We start from the raw sequence: 20,379 nt of genomic DNA on the forward strand, positions 1-20,379 counted from the left end.
TCAACATTCCTTTCCTGCCAAGCTCGCTGTCTGCCAAGACAATGAGATCTTCCCTTTTCCCTCGGCATCCCTCTCCTGTAGTGATGTGCCCTTGTGAACGAAATGGCTCTATGAGCCGACTCTTTAAAATGAACGACGAAAGCAAGCTCTCTGTGAGGAGGGTTTTATTTTTCTCGTGATTGGTCAATATGTATTTATTATGGATACAAGAACAATACCAACGGGTTTTTTGATGCATATTTTTTTTGTTAACCTCAAAAATAACTTAAAGTCTATGTGCGTGTTTTGGTTGCAAAGGGATTCGAAACTGGGTCATGGAGGTGAGCTGAATGCTGAACTCTTACCGCTGGATGTATATAGCTGACACGTGAAAAGGCATGCCATTATAACACTTTCTTTAGTCGGCGTTACCAAAGATGTATATTAATTTGTTTTGTTTTATTCTTCTTTTTTTCCTACATTTTTTCTTCTTTGTTGATGCGTCTATGTTTTTTCCCTTTTTTCTTTTATTCATGTCTTCTTTTCTTTAGTTGTTCCTTGGGTCTATACTTCTTTTTCCTTTGCTTTTGTTTTTTTTTCCATTTTATTGGTTTTCTTCTATCTTTTTTCTTTATTCTCTCTCCATTTTCATTCCATCTATTCTTGTGTTTCTTCATCCCTAGCTTTTATTTTTCTTCCGGAGTTTCTCCCTTTGTTTATTTTCTTCTTTAGCTTCTTTTCTTACTAGCTTTTTACTTCTTTTCTGTCTTCCTTTTACTACCTTTTTCTTTTCTTTTTTCTCAGTTTACTCCCTTTTTCTTTGATTTACTTTTTCTTTTGTTACTTTTCCCTAGCTTTTTATTTCCTTTTCCTGCTTTTCTTTTTATTTCTTCCTCTTTAGTTTTTTATTAGCTTTACTACTATTTTTCTTGCCTTTTGTCTTTTTCATATTTTTTTAGTTTTGTGAGTTTTTACTATTTTTTTACTTTTTTGCTTTTCTTCGTCCTTTTCCTTTTTTGTGTTTTTTTTCTTTTCCCCCATTTTTCTTTTAGCACTTTCTTCTTTTGTTTCTTTTCCTCGATAGCTTTTTACTTATTTTTTCTTGCCCGATCCTTTATTCCCTATTATGCATTATATTTATACTCTTTTTTTAAGTAATTTTGTGCACACATAATAGTTGGTATTGTATGGATTAAAGCAACAAAAACTGTGGAGCTACGTGGGAGCTAAAATAACTAGCTATTCTTAGTAAGTCGAGCCAAAAGAACCTGCTCACCAAAAAGAGCTGGAATTCCCATCACTACTCTCGAGCTTGACTTGGGATCTCTGCAGACAGCGGAGCTCCTCCTCCGCTTCTATCCATTGTCTCCGGTGCCTTTATCTGCCCCTACCTTTATCGGCCATCATCACACCTCCACTATTCTGCGCCAGGCGGAATCCACCCACCTTGCCCTCCTGTGGATCAACCCCATTGCCATCAATCAGCCTCTATTCTCCTCCAGAGGGAGATTGGGATCAGTATCCTCCTTCCTTTCTTCTTTCGGTGTCTGCTCTAACCATGTTTCCTCCACCTGTATCGCTTTCTCTTGTGATATCCTCGCTCGTATTTAACTTTTAAATCACGTTTCCAATTCATTTCATTCATATCATTTTTCTTTTATCCGTCCAGTGCGGTGACATGTGATGTGGTACGTGTCTGTTGAGGCAAAGTCAGATTTAGAAATAAATTACCCTATGGCTTATTCATAATTTGACCGACAGAGCAAGAAAAAATGGTTTATTGTTGTAGTACAACATTGGGTCAGGATTCCGTTTTGCAATGTCATAAAATGATCAAACGATGTCAACACAACTGACTTAAATACTGTGTTTTAATTCAATTACGTAGTTGGATAATCTGGCAGATACTGGGTGAATGTGGGTTGGCGGGGCGTTTTTTTGCATGTGCACATCAAAGGTTGCTGTGACAACATCCCCCCCGGGGGTCTGCCGGACCGGAGCCGCGACCCAGGTCACATCATACCTAGCAATTCAGCTGACGAAAGGCGAGAAAAAAAAAATCACGCAATCAAAAAGGTTCTGACCTAGTCCCAGCCTAACAAGCAACGAGATATCCTTGCTAAACAGCACCCAGGCCTGAATGAGACAGCAGCCAGCATGGTGGGATTCGCCCGATGCCGTTTCAATCAGATGCTGAAATTATAATTCATGCGGTTATTACTTTTTGGGTTGAATTAATGTAATGTAGTGCTTACTGGTCTCACGATGTCTAGCATCAAAAGTTTGCAGCTGGTTCAAAATGCGGCAGCGAGACTTTTGACTAAGACAAGAAAGTTGCGCTGACTATCAGTCTGTTTAAGATGTGACTTTAAGGTTCTTACGAACATGGAAATATATAAAATATATAATATCCATTTGATTTCCAACTACGGTCCTGCACAGAGCCTATGCTTGGAAAATGACTACTAGTGACTCCAAGAGCCAAGAAGAAGTCTGCAGGCTCGAGAGCATTCTCCATCTGGACCCCCACTGCTGTGGAATTGTGGACAAGACATCTTTTTGTATTGACATAGCTTGCGCTTGCCCTCTTTATGAGGTTCTAGAAGGGTTTGTTCGTTATTCACTAGTCATTTAAACAGACATTCGCATTGCTTACATCAGTGCCCAGAAAACAGAAAGCAGCTCTTTGACTGGTTTGAGTGTACTGGAACTCTCAAAAAGGTACCGAATTTCTGCAATGTCTGGAAAAATACCCCGAACTAATTCATAAAAATAAATTCATGATGCCCTGATGATACTCAAGTCGAACGGTGATACAGAAACAGCACATTTTCTTTCCTTATACCTGTAGATAAGCCTTTGGACTAAAACATGATGGTAATGAACGTTTTTTTCCCAATGCAAAGCAGACTCCACATCTATAAATGTCGGTAATGGTACCTCCTGCCTATCGAAATGACATCAAAATTGACTTTTAATTAACGGGGAATAAGACTAATTAATGTTTAATTTAATGCAAATACTACTCTGTTATTTCCCTCAGTGAATCAACGGTTAGGACGAGGCAGCCGGTCTTTGTGCTATTAATTTGATGACCAATCGTGCACTTTGACGCTGAATAGAAACATATTAAATAACACAAGGTTCGGCAGATTAACACGTATTGATGTTGACGTCAATCACAGTTAGAGAAGTCGGCTAATAAAGCTCCTAATTAAGTGGCAGAATAAACGCAACTATGTGTAATGGATGAACAGTAAATACTGTTCAAATAGCTATTTATTGGCTGGGTGATGACAAAATCACATGACAGATGTGCTAAATTCTGGCAGGGTAGTTAAATAATCCCAATTCAGCCGATTATTGATTAGTGGTGAGTAGTTTAGCTGGTGATCCTTGTGTTGAATTGAATCCCAAAAATATGTTCTTAAGTCCCGTGACCAGTGTTCCCTCTAAGCTGCGCGCGTGCGCAATTGCGCACTGCTCGCACATTCTCAGCGCACAAGAAAATCTAGCCAGCGCACAAAAATGAGGTCTCAATATTACTAATTAAGAAGCGACTTAAGTCAAAGTTACAGTGCATGAAGGTAAAAATACACGGGTTCCCCTGACGTCGTGTCCTAAATGCGGTATTTGGAAGTCGAGTCGAAGTAGAACGAAGTTGAGTAAAGTTAGTAGAGTTTGTCGAGAACCGGCTTCTTCGGCTCGGTTCACTAAAAGGAACCGGCTCTTTCGGGTCCTAAACGGCTCTTCAGGTCGTTTTTGCTTCTTTCATCCCAACATGACCAAATATTATGTAAAATTATGCAATCAATGACTTAAAGGAAGGGGGAAATAGAACAAAAAAGAAAAAAATACCAAAATGAAAAAAGTAATGAAAAGCTGAGAAAAAAAGAAACAAAGGGAAGAGAAAAAAAGAAGGAAACATTTAGAAAAAAGTCAGAAAAAAAGAAAAGAAAGAAATGTAGAAAAAAGTAAATAGAGAGCAAAAAGAAAAAAGTAACAGCTCGAAAAAAATAAACACAATGAGTAGAAGTAGAAAGTAGAAGAAAAACATGGAAAAAAGAAGAAAAAGTTTGTGTTGCATTCAAATAATTTCCAATTATATCAAGTGAATCTTTTTGCCAACATTGTACTTCCACTAAAAAAATGTGATTAAGTACAGTTCTGTATCTTACAACCGACTAAATAAACCCCCCAAAATGTTAATATTATGCGACAAAATATATCTGGAAATAAAAATAAATGGATATCTTGTGAAAGAATTGTAAGAACAAACAACGTATGTAGGCCATACAACCTTTGCAATAGTACATGAGTCAATTCATTCAAAAGAGAAAAATAATTTAGCATTGCCGGAAACTCAGCAAAATGTAACGTGATGTCAAGTTTTGGATATGTTTGATCATTAATTATCTTGCCACACTTGGGATTATGGTTGCTCACTGTTGTCTCAAGCGTTGCTCACCAACTTTGTGTGAACGCACAGACCCGTGGAAAATTACAGGGAACATTGCCCGTGACCCTAGTGAGGATAAGCGGTACAGATAATGAATGAATGAATGAATGATCTTAAATTTATTTTTGAGCTCCAGGATGTTAAAGAGAACAAAATTACAATAGTAGAGCAAATACTCACGTGTGCATGCCATGGTCGGAGGATCTTTTATAGCTCGGAAATAGCCAACTCCACATCGGCAGACTGCGGCACCTACTCTGTAGCTGAAGCTGTTTAATGGGCATTTGGAACACTTGATGTTTCCGGCAAAAGCCTTGTAGAAGCCCGGCTGGCATGCTGTGGGGAAATAAAAGAAAAACAAGGCAGTGAGCCAAAATTTATGATAAAAAATATACAATAGTCTCATTGACTTAAACTGAAAACTATTAGTTAATAATTACTTAATAAAACTAATCCCGCCCCAATTTTGTGGGTTTATTTCTGCAGCAATGTATGGAAATGTACTGGCAGCGCTGTGCAGGGATCAGATTACCCATAGACTCCACTTCTGAATAAGAAATCTGTCATTAGCCAAACTCAAACTTTCTTAGTGCCAATAAAATGATACAGACCCTCTTGTCATGAGAAAAGCGCCGTTAATCTAGTTATAAGTGATTTTTTTTTCCATCAGAAGAGTTATGAAAATGTGAATTACGGATTGAATAAGTTATTACGCACTGCTTTAATGGGTCTCATTTGAACACTCAAGTATGATATATATGATCTAAGCAGCAAGGCTTCCAAAATAATTGACTTTAGGTGAATTTAAAATTCTGATGCAGTGGTTAGCGCTTGTGCGGCACAGTTCATGTCATGGGAACCTGTCGTGGGTTCAAATCCAGCTCCAGAATTCCTGTGCGGAGTTTGTATGTTCTCCCCGTGCTTGCGTGGGTTTCCTCCGGGCACTCCGGTTTCCTCCCACATTCCAAAAACATGCATTTCAGGTGGATTGGCCGGTCTAAATTGTCCTTAGGTGTGAATGAGCGAGCGAGTGAGTTGTCTGTCCCCGTGTGCCCTGCGATTGGCTGGCAACCAGTTCAGGGTGTCCCCTGCCCACTGCCTGGAGATGGCTGGGATGGGCTCCAGCCCCCCCGCGACCCTAATGAGGATAAGCGGTACGGCTAATGAGATGAGATGAGATGAGATGTTGTTGAAGTATGTGATAATTTCAAAGAATATAAAGAAAAATGACTGAAAAATAAGGGGCAAAAAGTCCTAGTGGTGGTTATCAAGTTCCCCAAACACCTAAAAACGTTTTAAAATATAAAATAAACTTAACCATAATTGTCTACATTTTAGTTCATAACCTGTACTTCAGCGCTAATGTCAAAGGACAATTTAAACACAAAAAACTACTCAGGAAACACCCAAAATATGCAAAATACAGTAAATCCATCAAAGGAGTCAGACATGTTAGTGAAATAGTTCCAAACAAAATATACTGCAAGTCATTAACTTCAAAAAAACAATGGAGCTAAAGAGGGAAGGGTGCTAAACTCTGGCAGGCGAGTCACCTAACACTGATAGAATTTCACACTCAAGTCAATGAGTTAAAAACAGATGAAAGAAGCCAGAGTAAATAGAAACAATTTTGTTACATAACAGGAACAACTTAAGAAAAAAAAGAGGAATATAACAAAGTGGTCCGAAAATGATGTAAAGGAAAACAGGAGGAGCAAAAACAACTACTCTAGCTAGCTGACGGAATAATAAACTTAAATGATTGGGTAGAGCATGAAATATAAATAAAATTATACTTTCAATAACAACAGAAGAGAAACAGGGACATTTATTTGGAGTTAATTTCCCTCGAATTTCGATAAAAGAGGCTTTAAGTTAGCTTTTAAGCTAGCAGCTGTCTGCGGCACAACTACATATCTTAGCGTAGCTAAAAAAATGGATGTATACAAGGAAGCTCTCACCTGCCTGAATGGAATTATACACGAATGGTAAGTGCTACAGTGCCTGCTTGTCTAATGTTTCCAGACTGTGAGTCTCCAACAGAAATATGTAAGTAATACTTACTAAAAATCAATTTAAGTTAAACTGATGCCATCAATAGGTGTAACCTCTGTTTCAAAGATGTCTGCCAATGAAAGAATGGTTACTCTTATTTGCCATAAATAGCTCATTTGCTTCACTTTCGTCTCGTGTAATTCATCTTTTTATGATTCATCAAACAACTACTAACTCAACGCCAGACGTTTCTCTCAAATGGTAAGAGCCGGCAACGGCCAATATTTGACGTTTTGACTTATTTTTAAAGGCTTTTGGAATATTTTATTCTATGAATGGGTCATATCAAAAGAAAGCTTCAACCTTCATTTTTCAGTGCAAGAAAAGGTAAAAAACAGTTGAATATTGCTAAGTTTCTTGAAAATACTCGTTTCCAAAAAACAGCTTTTTGTGAAAGGATGCCTTACAAACACAACTTTTACGGTGCTTTCTTTATTTTGCATTTTTGATACCTCCAATATCTAAATTGGAGTCGGCAACCCAAAATGTTGAAAGAGCCATATTAAACCAAACAATTTCTTCTGAAGTCTCAAAAAATTAAAAGCTTTATATAAGCTTTGAATTATTGCAACACGCGCTATGTGTATTACACTCAGAAGTGGGGAGAGTCACCCAAAAATCTACTCAAGTTAATGTACCGTTACATCAGAATAAAATTACTCGGGTAGAAGTAAAAGTATTCATCCAAATACTAACTTGAGTAAAAGTAAATAAGTATTTGGTGAATAAATTACTAAAGTACTGGGTAACTCAAGCAACATTGTATTTATTTTATTAAAACAACCAATTAGATAAAATTATCAATGTCCATCCAATCAGCAAAAAAACATTTAATTTAAAAGTAGATTGAAATAATGAACATAAATGAGTGCTTTAATAATAAAACAAAAATAGTATAAATCAAATAAAGAAATTACGCACTCTAGTAACACATGGACTTGAAATGTAATATTTATTTAAATATTTTTAAAGCATTGAACAGCAAAAGTTGTATGTCCTCTTAAAAATAAAAACATATTTCCCTCCTCTATTTTTTTTACTTTTTGAAAACATTTTGTGAAAAGTGCCGTGGAGCCACTCCACAGAGACCCCGGATCTAAACAATGATTTCAATAAACACAAGAGCACTTTACTTGCAAAATAATATTTTATTGCAAGAACTTTGAACCCATGCATGAATGATGTAGGAACTTTTCAAGAACTTTTTAGGGCCCAATTTTCCTAGTGAAGTAATTACATGATTCTAGGCGTGCACGAAACGTCATTCCTCTTTGACCAGACTATGACAATGAAACTTTGTCACCTTTTTTTTAAAGAAAAAGCTCTCGAAGCACTGTTGCCCATTTTTCTATGCCTTGTGAGTCTTACTGCACTGCTTCAGTACACCTACCTGGGAGGCGCCTAAACACACACTCATTCCCCGGAAAAAGGAAATGGAGGCTCCCTCAATGTGTGGACAAAGATCTTGTTAAATCTGCTCCTGAATTCTAATAGTGCATTATCATACTGAAATAATTTCCATAGGTCTGGTACTTACTGATGAGAACTGTGAAACCCTTTATGATCGTTTGTATATAAAAATAAAATAAGAAAAACGTTGTTTTAAATGTTTTGGCCCTTTGGGACAATGCTTCTGAAAACATTTATACATTATGGCACTGAATGGGTTGATAAATTGTCTTTTATTCCGTTAGCCAGACAAAATGCACACAGAAACACGGGGTTTTATCACAATGAATTGTTTTGAGGCTGTTAGCACGCCAAGGCTGATGACATAATTAACCTTGTATACCTCTATCGTCCTTGAGTCACAGTCCGTTTGTCCAGTTGGGCCCTCGGTCTATACGAGATCTTTTGGACTCATTCATTCTAATGGGGCCCCGACCTTTCATGGAATAAGGCCATGTTTCTTTTTCAACAACTTTCCACGTCAGTTTTCATACGGTGTTACACAGTGGCTCACGTTGCTTAACTGAAAATATATGCTGATTTTGTAAAACGTACCGAATTATAAAGTGCACCCCCCACAAATTTGTCTGTAACAGTAAGAGCAGTACAGCTAGCGTGTTTATTCATGTATTTTGTCTGTTCACTCGATTTATATGCAATACATGTTAAATAGTCTATCCACTCCTTCACCTGCGCATCAATATTGTTGCAGTACGTATTTGTATGTAAAATAACTTTACAGAATTTTGCTTTTCTGTTTCTGCCTTGGCGGCACTGCTGCTACATTGTTAGCACATAGCCCCACGGTGCAGAGCTCGAGGGTTCAATTCCAGCTCATCGCAGCCTCCCTGTGCGGAGTTTGCATGTTATCCACGTGCTTGTGTGTTACCTCTGGGCACTCCAGGTTTCCTCCAACTTATCAAAAACTTGCATGTCAGCTTAATTGGCCGGTCCAAATAGACCCTAAGCGTGAATGAGTGAGTGAGTTGGCTGTCTGTGTACCCTGCTATTGGCTTGCAATTGGTTCAAGGTGTCCCCTGCCCACTGCCCATAGATAGCTGGGATGGGCTCCAACCCCTCCGTGACCCTATTGAGGATAAGCGGCATAGATAATTGATGGATTAATGTTTGTCTTTCGCAACGTTATTGACGTCCAGGTAAAGTGGAGAGGTCACTTAATCTGTAGAACAAAATGCACTATGCAAATCAGTGTTTCTTACACCGAAGAAATAGTGCGATGATGAGAAAAGCTCTAGTGACTTTTCATTTGTCATTTATACCACTGGTGGTACAGAAGTTAAGTGTGAAATCCCGTTGCATACAATGTATTGCGATTTGGGCCAGCGATGATTAACGATTGAGTAAACAGTCATCATATACGGTACGGAAAAAACCTGAATGAAAAAAATGACGGCATAATATTAACTAGTACATCCAAGGCAGGTAATACTGGCTTAAGCCACAATTTTTCTGGTACCATATCGAATACCTTGAATCTGTACTGATGGTCTGGAACTGTTCACATATTTGTTAATTCATACGATTTTATCAGATTTTCTACAATTTTTGCTTCAACATTCCAATAAATGTAATTTCTCACTTTAACGTCTACTTTTCACAGTCTTGTTATTTCAAGGATTTGCTTCATTTTTTTGCATTCTGATTTTCTAAACCAGGGGTGTCAAACTCATTTTAACCCGGGGGCCACACGATAGAACAAACATTCGGTCGGGGGCCAGACTAGTAGATTAAAGAGAAAGAAAAAGAAAAAGAGAGATAAAGATAGAGGGAAAAGGAGAGAGGGCAGGACGAAGAAAGAAAAAGAGAGAGGGAGAAAGCGTGAGAAACAAAAGATAAAAAGTTGTGACACGGGGAAAAGAAAGGGAGAGGAAGAAAGAAATAGATAAAATAGAGAAATAGAAAGACAGAAGGAGAGAAAAGAGCAAAGAAAGGGCAAAGGGTAAGGAGAAAGACAGAAGAGAGAAAAGGAAAAAAGGAAGTTAGAGCAAAAGAGATTAAAAGACACAGAGAGAAAAAGAGACAAAGAGCAACAAAGGAAAAGAAAAAGAGACACAGACAGAGTAGGAGAAAAGGGGTGGAAAAGAGAGAGAAAGAGAGAGAGAGAAAGAGAGAAAGAGAGAGAAAAATAAATACAAGTACAGTGTCTTTGCGAGAGGCACCTGGCTTTGGCAACATCAAGTAGACATATTTCAACCTGTAACTTGTTTTTCCCTTGCGCTTCTCTGAGTGTTGTCTCGCGGGCCGGATTCAATCCCTTAGCGGGCCTGATCCGGCCCACGGGCCGCCTGTTTGACACCTGTGCTCTACACAGTACCAAAGATAGTAGGTATTGGTCATAAATAATTAAATGTTTACAGAAAACAGAACTTTTATTTTATAAATTAAAGCTTGGGCCTGAAAAAGGGTTTTGTTCTTTGATTTTGATTTATTTAAAAAAAAATATTTCTAAATGACTCAATTTCTCTATTACCATTCAAAGAATAAATCTGGTGTGAATCCTGTGTTTTGCAGATCCACAAATATATCTCCAATTACATATACAATTTGTAATTTTGCGTGTGATTTCATCAAGACATATGAGTTTTAGGTCTTGAATAAATCGCAAATATTTTGTGGATCCGAACTCATTGTGTGTAGATATACAGTATTTGAGACAAATATTCCCCGATATAGATTTTGGGTAAAATGAAGATTATACGTAGCTTACATTTTCAGTTTCAAGGAATTTACCACTGAGAAATGCTACCTTAATTCAACCAGCTCAGTAGCCTAGATGGTAAGGCGCCCGCTTTGAGACTGGGAGGTCGGTGGTTCGCGCCCCGGCCGAGTCATTCCTAAGACTTAAAAAGTGGTCGGCGGCGCCCTCTGTTGGCTGCGGCTGCATCGGCTCGCTACAACGGGTCAGGTGCAATCGACATTTCGTTCTGTGTACATTGTTACACAGAATGACAATACAAGGAAATTATTATTATTATTATTCATGGCCTATTGTAAATATCAATAGATTATATATAATACTTGCACTGATACACATAGTGCCCTGATTAGATGTAACATGCCCCTGTTGTTGGGTGCGACCCGTAGAGGGAAATGACGCTTTACAGGACAATGCCATACATACTAATGCCAGGTGCAGTTGATCATGAGGGAAGAACAATTGTATTGGCAAAGTGAAGCCTCCACAGAGAAATATCTGTCATTTTTAAGCATTGCAACAGTTTCAACCATTCACAAACACAGCACCCAAAATTCAAGAACTTTCCAATTCTTTAAAACACAACATTAACATTCAAGTATTTTCAAGGATTTCAAGCACCGGTGCGAAAATTTTACATTTATTTGAAAAATATCTCAAAGTAAATAATTCATTTCCCCCTCCTCCCCAAAAAACAGATTCGTTTATCTTGTCCTGTACATACTTTCAGATATACCGTCACTAACATTCAACAGCAAATATAAAACAAAACCAAAAAATCAAAATAAAATCACGGGGATGAATACATTTGTGTCAAATCATGACAAATGCGGATGTCTCCATTTTAGATTAAATAAAAATTGTTTTTTTTTTTCCCTGCCCGACTGAGACCAGTAAAGAGACCTACAAAATAGCCTGAAACTGATGGTTGATATAAGAACGTGTAAAATAATTGCAGCGCAATAACAATGGTACAACGGCGGAGCGGGGTCATCGAGAGACCAAAGGGTCAGCAGTAAAAGCGTCTATGACTCTCTGCTGCCAAGGTGTCCTTGGGGAGAACATTGCCATTGTAAAACCAACTGCTATACAATTGAATATATCATAAAGCATTAAAAAATAACTAAAACACAGATTCAGGTCCTAGTATTCATTCACTCAGAGTCTTTCTCTGTGCAGTTTGTCTGAATAGTAGAATTGTAGAATACAACGTTTATCAGTCGCACAAAAAAATGTCAGTTCGACCTTGTGTGGCAATAGTTGGTGTTGGCACATACATAATAACTTGGTTTATCAATGGCGCTGTTGTAGTTGTGGTGTGTTAACAAGCCTTAACTCTAGTTAAAATTTGAGTTTTGAAAAGCGATAACGATCCTTATTCACCGTAAATTCCGGACTATAGAGCGCACCTGATTATAAGCCGCACCCACCACTTAAACTCGGCACACCGTGTTTGTTACGCCCCTCATTTTTCGTTCATCCGTGCAAAACATATCAGAATAAGTGTCTAAAATAAATACAAATAAATACATTACAAAAATATGCAGTTGCAAATACATATTATACATGGGTTACACATATTTACAAAGAAAGACGGTACACCGAGAGAGTTTTCAAAGCTTTAATAATAATATAGCTTTGAGAGGGCAGTTAATGGTAGCAACACTCGAGCGCTGCTAGCGGCCGTTAGAAAAATTACATAAATTGGCCGCATCACTGAATAAGCCGCAGGGTTGAAAGTTAGGGAAAAAAGTAGTGGGTTCTAGTCCGGAATTTACGGTATATTAAAGCCCAACATAGAATATATGATCTCTCTGGCTACACTTCTTGAATTGACAAAAAATAAATCAAACTTGAGGGGCTTCCCAGACTGAAAGGGGTAACAGTTTTTAGAGGGTAACTACACATAGTGGGGGCAAGCACGTTTGAGCCAGGCAGGTGAAAATAGTTTTCTGACTCACTGGCCTTTGGGCCCCGGTCAACCGTTGGCCCTCAGCCCAAGGTTAATAGGATGTGGAAGTCATCCATAACATCCTCACAGCCCTAAATTTTGACAAAGTTGTGTGGCCCTTGACTTTGCGTTCACATTGGTGAATTGGACACTTTTGACAGGAATTGTGTTAAAACCATAAATCTGAGATTAAAGATGAGTTATATATGGAAACAGTTGACTAAAATTAAAATAAAAATCTAAATTTCACTTGTCACATTTCTGTTGAAGGTTGCCTCTTTCTGCAACTTATAACTTAATTACAAAGATGTCATTAATAAGTTTCAAGCATTGTTTTTTTAAAATAAGCTACCTTCTTATCTTTTGGCTGAAAGCTGGCTTTCTCTTCTTCTTTACTAAAAACTAGCGTTGTCTTCTTCTATATCAGGGGGCTCAAACATGTGGCCCAGGGGGCCAATTGTGGCCTGTGGGGTGATCTATTGATGCCCCAATATATTAAAAGTTTAAAGTGACCGTTGCACCATTTAGCGCCTCCTATTGGTATTGATTCCAAAATACACAAACTGATAGGAATGTGCATTTTTTTAAAATACTTGTCGCTTGAGAAATTTGCATTTATTTGACATAACATGAGTTAATAGCTGCTATCGGTAACCAAAAACCTCAAAATGTCATGGTTGCCATGGCGCCTAATTGGCCCCGCCCGTGTGGCGCCAGCTGTGGCTTATTGACCGATTGGCTTCCACTCTATTTAAGCTCAGTGCTCTCACGCTCCCTTTGTCAGTCCGTCAACGAACCTCTGCCCCGCAAGACGTAGGTTTTGACCCTGTCCTGTTTCCTGCCCGGTATCGTTCCCGTCTATTTTTGTCCTGTTTATTATTGATCTCCAGTTTAATTCCCGTCTAGTTTGTCAGGTTTAATTTCGATATCCTGTTTTGCTATCAGTCCTGTCTGTCCCGTCCCGTCCGGTATCAACCCCATCCGATCGATATCTGCTCGGGCAATTGGTATCGATATTGTCGGCCTCTGGGTTCCTGTCATTCCACGCCAGACTGCTGCCTAACGTGCATGACTTCCCCATTTCCCGTAACACAAAAGGCTTGTGTGAGAAACGTCACGCATTTGGGTTATTATTGCCCTTGTTACCACTTTCTGTATTATGTTTCGATTTATTATCGACACTGAAGAAATTACCAATTTTTTGTTGATTTGCACCTAATACCAACTGTTTCTGAGGCATACTTCTCTTTCACTCGACAACCACCAAAACAATGACGTCATCACGAAGCAACGACATCTCGTTTGCCGAGGTCGGCGCGAGACCAAAACAACAATGGCGTTTGGCGGATCTGCCTCACAAAAAGTTTGGAGTGCGGTAAATCTTTGTTAAAAAAAAAAAAAGTAATCGGGTAATAATGACAATTTTGTGTCAAAAAAGTTGCATCCTGGGACGCACGTTGATATGACACAATGCGTCCCCAGCAAAAATGATGCGTCTGGGACGCAGGCAAACGAGAACACTGCCCTTGAATGTAACCTCTGCACCGGAAAACAGAGTCTTCTTTTGCAGAAAAAGCTGGCTTTTTCTTCTCAATGCCAATAATTTACGACATCTTCTACAGTGTTGGCTACCGTATATGTTTTCCCAAAAATCGTTAAGTAAGCTGCATGAAAAGAACTAACCCTTAAATGCAATTGGTGTATGTTTGTTTTCTAAACCAGTTGTTTCTTCTTTTTTGCTTAAAACTAGCAATCTTTTCTTCTACAGCCTAAACTAGCCATGTTGTCTTCTGCACCAAAAAACTTCTTGTGCTGTCTTTCTCAACACCAAAAATTTACAACATCATCTACGTATACTTATGATAAATTTTTACATATGCTGCATACATAGTATGAGAAATACTCGGTTGCCATTTGTGTTTGTCTGCTACAACATCATGTATTTTTAAAAGTTAAATTATACACCAGAGCAACGTATAGTCCAAAAAATACAGACAAAGAAACTGAAAGTTCAAGAATTCCTTCATTGGAATTTATTTTAAAAAAATAAAAATAAAAAAATAAACGTGATAAACTTTATTTTCAGATGCTTGTTGGTGGCATTGTTTTTCGTCAGAAATGACAATAAATATCCATCCCAAATTGTTAAAATTATGCTTTTATTGTTCGCAAAAAGCAAAATTCAAACGTTCCAAAAAAATCAATAACATTTACATTGCCGTCATTGCAATTAAATCCCATGTCATTGTTAAACACATGCGTCATATGCAGGACAGTTGTTAGCATGAGCAGACTTTTGCAGCCGATGGGGTGGTGAATTCTTCTCCCGGTGTTCAGTGAAGGAGAACAATTCCAAGAGGAGCACAATTCTGCAGCATTTACTTGCAGAACCACATGAACAAATGTTGCAGAATAGTTCAGCTCTTGAAATTAAAAGCAGTGCGGTGAAGGGGCGATGCAAATGGAAAAAGATCGCAGCAGAGATGGCAGAACCAGAAGCTGAGAGTAGCCTTATATGCAAAAGCAATATCAAAATTAACATAAATGTGTACCTTGTTACCAAATTAATCACAGTTATAATACAGGGATTATCAGTTTGGTGCTTGGGAGCCGACATGAGACTTGTTCTAAAAATACTTCACCAAATTGTTATATCCCAGGAATCTCACGGCAGTGGCCCAACAAAAATACGAACACTGATGTTTCTACAAAATGTTGTAGTTATTCTTTTTGTATAATATAAAATGAATGACATGTTGAAGAGTTCCATACTACTTTGGCTCGATCCCATTCTCCATCTTCCCCTAAATCTTGCTCCATACTCTCAGAAAGTGCATTCACGATGAGGCGCAGAAAGTTGCATAATTTTTCAAAGTGTAGAATGAGGTGAAAAGGTAAGGGACGCAAGACTCTTTTCACACAGTCAGGTTGGGGGAGCCCTAGCTTCTCTCTAGTCATTGACATGTGGCATTGCTGAACAGCTTGAGCAATTGTTGGAAAGAATGAGCCAAATAATCGTGGAAGAGAAGGAACCTATTGTATATTTATAACTTGGAGTTGTGTTCAGATCCGAGGGCGCTGTGAGACAAAGAAACACATAGGATAGAGAGGCAGTTGCGGGCAGAGAGGAAATATAAACAAGAATGGAGCACAGTAATTGTTTGGTGGCATACTTTTTTCAATCAAACACAACAGATTTCTGTTGAAACCAGTTACAAGGATACCGTTTAGAGGGGGAAAGAAAAATAAAATAAAAAAAAAAACAATTATTGCCTCTGTCCCATAAAAAAGCAGCAAGTATCTTACTAAGCCCCCATCCTCACCAAAGTGGAAGCAAGTAGGGGAAGATATACCAGACAAAGTGGGTGGGTGAAAGAGGAAGTAATGGAACGGGCCTTAGTCTTAGTCTGAAAATTTCCTATTTTTGCCATTTTATTCTGTTGTTAAAAAATGGTCTCATATAACAACAACAGAAAAATCCACAACTTAAAATATACAACATAGTTTTGGGAGGTGGGCTATGGTGGGGGATTTATGATCATAGTATTTTGCGCTGCTGAATGTTATGAACTACAGGTTTCCTGATTATCATTTTGCAATTCCACTTCAACAACACCAAACAGAAAAATGTTTGCAGTGGAATCAACGCGATAAATCTGTTTCCCTGCAGCATTGCGGTATCAAGCTTACATACCCAGAAGATGATGAAATATCCTTCTTATTCTGTCCAATCTCTTGAGTAGTAGCCCTCTCGAACGAAGTCTCTAACAGTTTTTATGCAATCATGACCGATCCCCCTCGACACTCCAATGAGGGGGAGGTTGGGGAGGGGGAGACTCCCGCCCTTCCTCTCCCTTCTCCCTATCTTCATTAGCTGATCTCAGTGCAAACTCTAATTTGCACTTGAGGATTACCTTGCCTCACAACACATCTCTGCTGAGGTGTTAGGAACGGTGTTATGCGGTTCGTGAAAAAAACTTAGACAACTTTAGCTCGGCATAAATTTGAAAGATGTTAAGCCGTTGACATTCAGGGGGTTTCATGTCTTCCCACGTACCCCAAGAATACACTCAGACAAGTTTGTGTTTTCCATGAAAGTCACACTTTCAGTTATCTAATGAGTTCTCCAATGTCTGTGTTCTTTTGTCCATTTGGATGGCTTCCATTTGTTGGCCAGTCTCAGATATACTTTGTTCTTTGCCATTCTGATTTAAAGGCTAGCATCTTTGAGTCACCGCTTCACTGCAGATGTAGACATTGGTAATTTGCAGGTACCATTTAACCAAGCTTCTAGTTGAGGACCTATTAGGCTTCTATTTTTGAAACTATAGACTCTAATGTACTTGTCATTTTGCCACTTCTTATTCTACTCTGGTTAAAGCCTGTTTGTGCTGTTCACGCCGTTGTAGGGTATCTTCAGTTTATTGGCAGTTTCTCACAAAGCTTTTATCTCTTAGAACAAACAGTCAGTCGTTTATCACTCAGAAATTCGATTTTTCTGGCCATTCTGAAAATTTGCTCAAAAGAAGAAAGTTTTATAGCTTCTCTAACGAGCTAAACTGTTTCAGCAGTAATAACGTTATTGCACGACCGTTTTCTAAGCATCCATTAGCCTTCTAGTGCAATGTGTAAACAGAATGAAATATTAGAACACTGGAGAGCTGGTTGCTCAAGACCTATGTAGATATTACTCTAAAAAGATACATTTGCAGCTAAAACAGCAATTTACCATGTTACGAATTTATGGAGTGTATTTGAGTAGTTTTGTTTTATCTTCATTGAAAAAAAAAACAGTACCTTTTCTTAAAAAACAAGGACATTTCTAAGAACTTTTCAAATATATATAAATATATAACTTTTGTGGTTTGTTTAGCCAGTGCCTTCAACCATGACTTTTTCTCGGACTCCATCAGTCAAGTGTCTATCATGAGTTACTCTGCCAAGTGCCTGGTGATCACAGGGCAAGTAAATGAGTATTGAACCAGTGTCTTGGTTTGTTGGGATGAATGAGGATTGGTAAAAGACACAAATAGCAGCGAGGAGCTCAAAGAGAAAATCGGGTCGATATTCAATTGGACAGTGACACGATTGTTTTTGAAATTTTCGAGCTCTTCGCACAAGCGCAATGGACTCCAAGGTACACCAAAAGCGCTTGACTGAAACTCAAGTGATGAGAGGATCCAGCAAATATAAAACTAGTAGGGTGTGGATCGCTCATTAAATGGACACTGTATATTATTTGGCCACTAATTGTTGTTGCATTGTATAGTGCATCTAAAGCACAAAAGGAATAATAAAAACTACACAGACTCAAAGTAACCAAATCGCACCAATTGTCCTTTCTTTTTTTGCCCAGCCTTTCTAGAGGATAATTGTTTTTGGGGGTTACCCGCAGCAGCAGGATAGCAAACATTCATATCAGCTTCCTCTTGGTGAATATTTTTCAAATGGTGGGTCGAGACACAAAAGAAGTTTGCAAAGCAGTTTTCAGTGAGTCAAAGGCCTTGACCATGGCAAAAATAATTGTAATAAAAATAAAAATCAGAGGGTCAATTACACAGTAGATGGCCATCATGCCCAGCTCAATCTTTTATTCCCGTTCAGTCAGCCAGCCTGATTGTGTTCAAGATGGACCACATCTCATTTATTTGTGATTTTGTTTGTTTTAATTCCTTTTCTACCCATAAATATGGGTGTCATGATTACCGATGCAAATCACCTGTGCCCGCTCCTTTGGCGCCAACTGCCTCGGCCTCTGATTGGCTCTCTGTCCCTATTTAAACCCACTCCTATCTGTCCCCTTTGGTTAGTCCGTCTGCGAACCTCAGTTAACACTAGGCAAGCCTTTTTCGACCCTGACTCCCACATGTTTTTTCTCCCGTCTGTCCCCCGGCTTCGACCAGTTTTTGTCCTCGACCACGTCTACTCTCCTTTCCTAGGTTACGACCACGTTTTTGCTCTCCTGTCCCGGCTACTGACCCGTTTTTTCCGTTCCCGACACCGCCATCTCTCGCTACTGAAGATCCACTTCCGCGTTCAGAGCGACCTGCTTCCCACGTCCAGTGATCACCGGATCGTGGGCGCAACCCTTTCTCTTTCTTCCCAAAAAACTTGCGAGAAACGCTATGCAAATGGGTCGTGTCTCCGTTCTGGTTTTGACAATCGATCCCAACAAATTATATGATAAAGGGAAGGAAAATTGTAAAACAGTGACAACAACGATCAAGTCAAATAACAAAATGATTGCAAATTATGTAAATATTGTACGAGTGTCTGCCATTGAAGGACTGCTTGAAAGTACGTTAAATGGTTTAAAAATGTTTTATTTCTAGCTTTTTTTTACCATATGGATAAGCTTTATTATCTACAAAATTAAGATATCAGTGTTTAGGTACCTGATTTTTTTTTAAATATTTCGGGTACGAACTTTTTAGTATTTGGATAATTAAAGCAGTTTTAGGCCGTCGCTTATTTGCAATGTAGACTTACAGTATATGCGAGAATTTAAAGATCTTTTGGTTTGGCTCGTCATTTGGTATTTAAAAAAATATATATATATTCTAATAGCGTAAGCACAGTTGAAAGTAAATGTGCAGGTCGTCATTGAGATATTACCTGTTATCAACTGTGACGTCACTTTCAGCTAACTTCCTCTATCAAGAATCCATTACAGAGAAAAGTCTTGACAGGCCTAGCAGCAGATATGTTGTGCCTAAGGCTATCGTGTCAGTTCTGCCAGTAGACGATCTAATCTAATGTCAAATTTGAATCCACGTGTGTTTTGGTACATACAAACTTTAAAAAAGAATCACTTTGTTCCTTTGGTAATAGTGGCTAACACAAATGTAGTTTATCCTATTGTCTAAATCACTTGTTTGTGTTCAGGTGTCCAAAACTATGTGGTTGAATGTTAATAGATCAGTAGAGACAAGTTTGGATTTTATGCCCGTTAGAAATTTAAATACAGGAATACCCCTTCATCTGTAGAACCGCTCTCATTTATAATTGGTCATTTGTCACTTCTCATCTACCTGGGAAGGTTGATGTACTTGAAAAACCTCCTGTAGCTTTTTAATCACATTGAACACCATCATTCAAATTAATTCAGCCACTACCACTGCTGGATACTGCTGCCCAGGGTAATGTGGCTTTTAGTACATCGACATCAGATAACGGCTTGGATCCAAGAAATACAAAAAAATGGAGAAAATATAGCAATGTCTTGGTAATAAATTACCATTCTCTTTTGGGGGTTTGTGTATTTTTCCAATTTATTACAAAATACTAATAATTTTGAATAAACTAATATAGTTCAATCTTAAATGATTTCATCGCAAAAAGGGTTGTTTAATGCAGTGTTTTTCAACCTTTTTTGAGTCAGGGCACCTTTTCTACATTGGAAAAATTTTGCGGCACACCACTTACCAAAAATGTTATAAAATGACACTGAACTGTATGTTTATTTACGACATAAGTGATAATACCCCCAGTTTTTACAGCACAGACACTTGACAATGACATAAGATCTGGCTTATAATCATTTCATAAATTAATAGCTGTTACTGAAACATATTTTTTTAATCAGTTCTTGATTATGATTGCTCAAATGATCTAAGATTCTTTATCTAATAAGCACAAATCTCTATGATCTTGAAATATAGCAAGGTAGTTAAATACAGACGCTGCCCTACTGACGAACGAGATGGGATCCGGACGATCGTTCGTAAGTTGCTTCAGTGTTATATTTTGTATGTTTAAGGTTTATAGAAG

The 20,379-nt window shown here is 38.3% G+C and overlaps 1 protein-coding gene across 5 annotated transcripts in view; it reads right to left on the reverse strand.

Moving 5' to 3' along the window:
- epha6 (eph receptor A6) overlaps positions 1-20,379 on the reverse strand; it is a 234,191-nt gene that overhangs the window by 102,038 nt on the left and 111,774 nt on the right. For all 5 annotated transcript variants that reach the window (XM_088353348.1, XM_088353347.1, XM_088353346.1 and 2 more), the window contains exon 4: positions 4,619-4,774. In XM_088353348.1, coding sequence (XP_088209474.1) covers positions 4,619-4,774 — 156 coding nt within the window. The remainder of the gene's footprint in view (positions 1-4,618; positions 4,775-20,379) is intronic.

Source organism: Urocampus carinirostris, chromosome 14 (assembly GCF_059441175.1).
Source record: "Urocampus carinirostris isolate Australia breed hairy pipefish chromosome 14, RoL_Ucar_1.0, whole genome shotgun sequence".
In the NCBI taxonomy this organism is placed as follows: Eukaryota; Metazoa; Chordata; class Actinopteri; order Syngnathiformes; family Syngnathidae; genus Urocampus; species Urocampus carinirostris.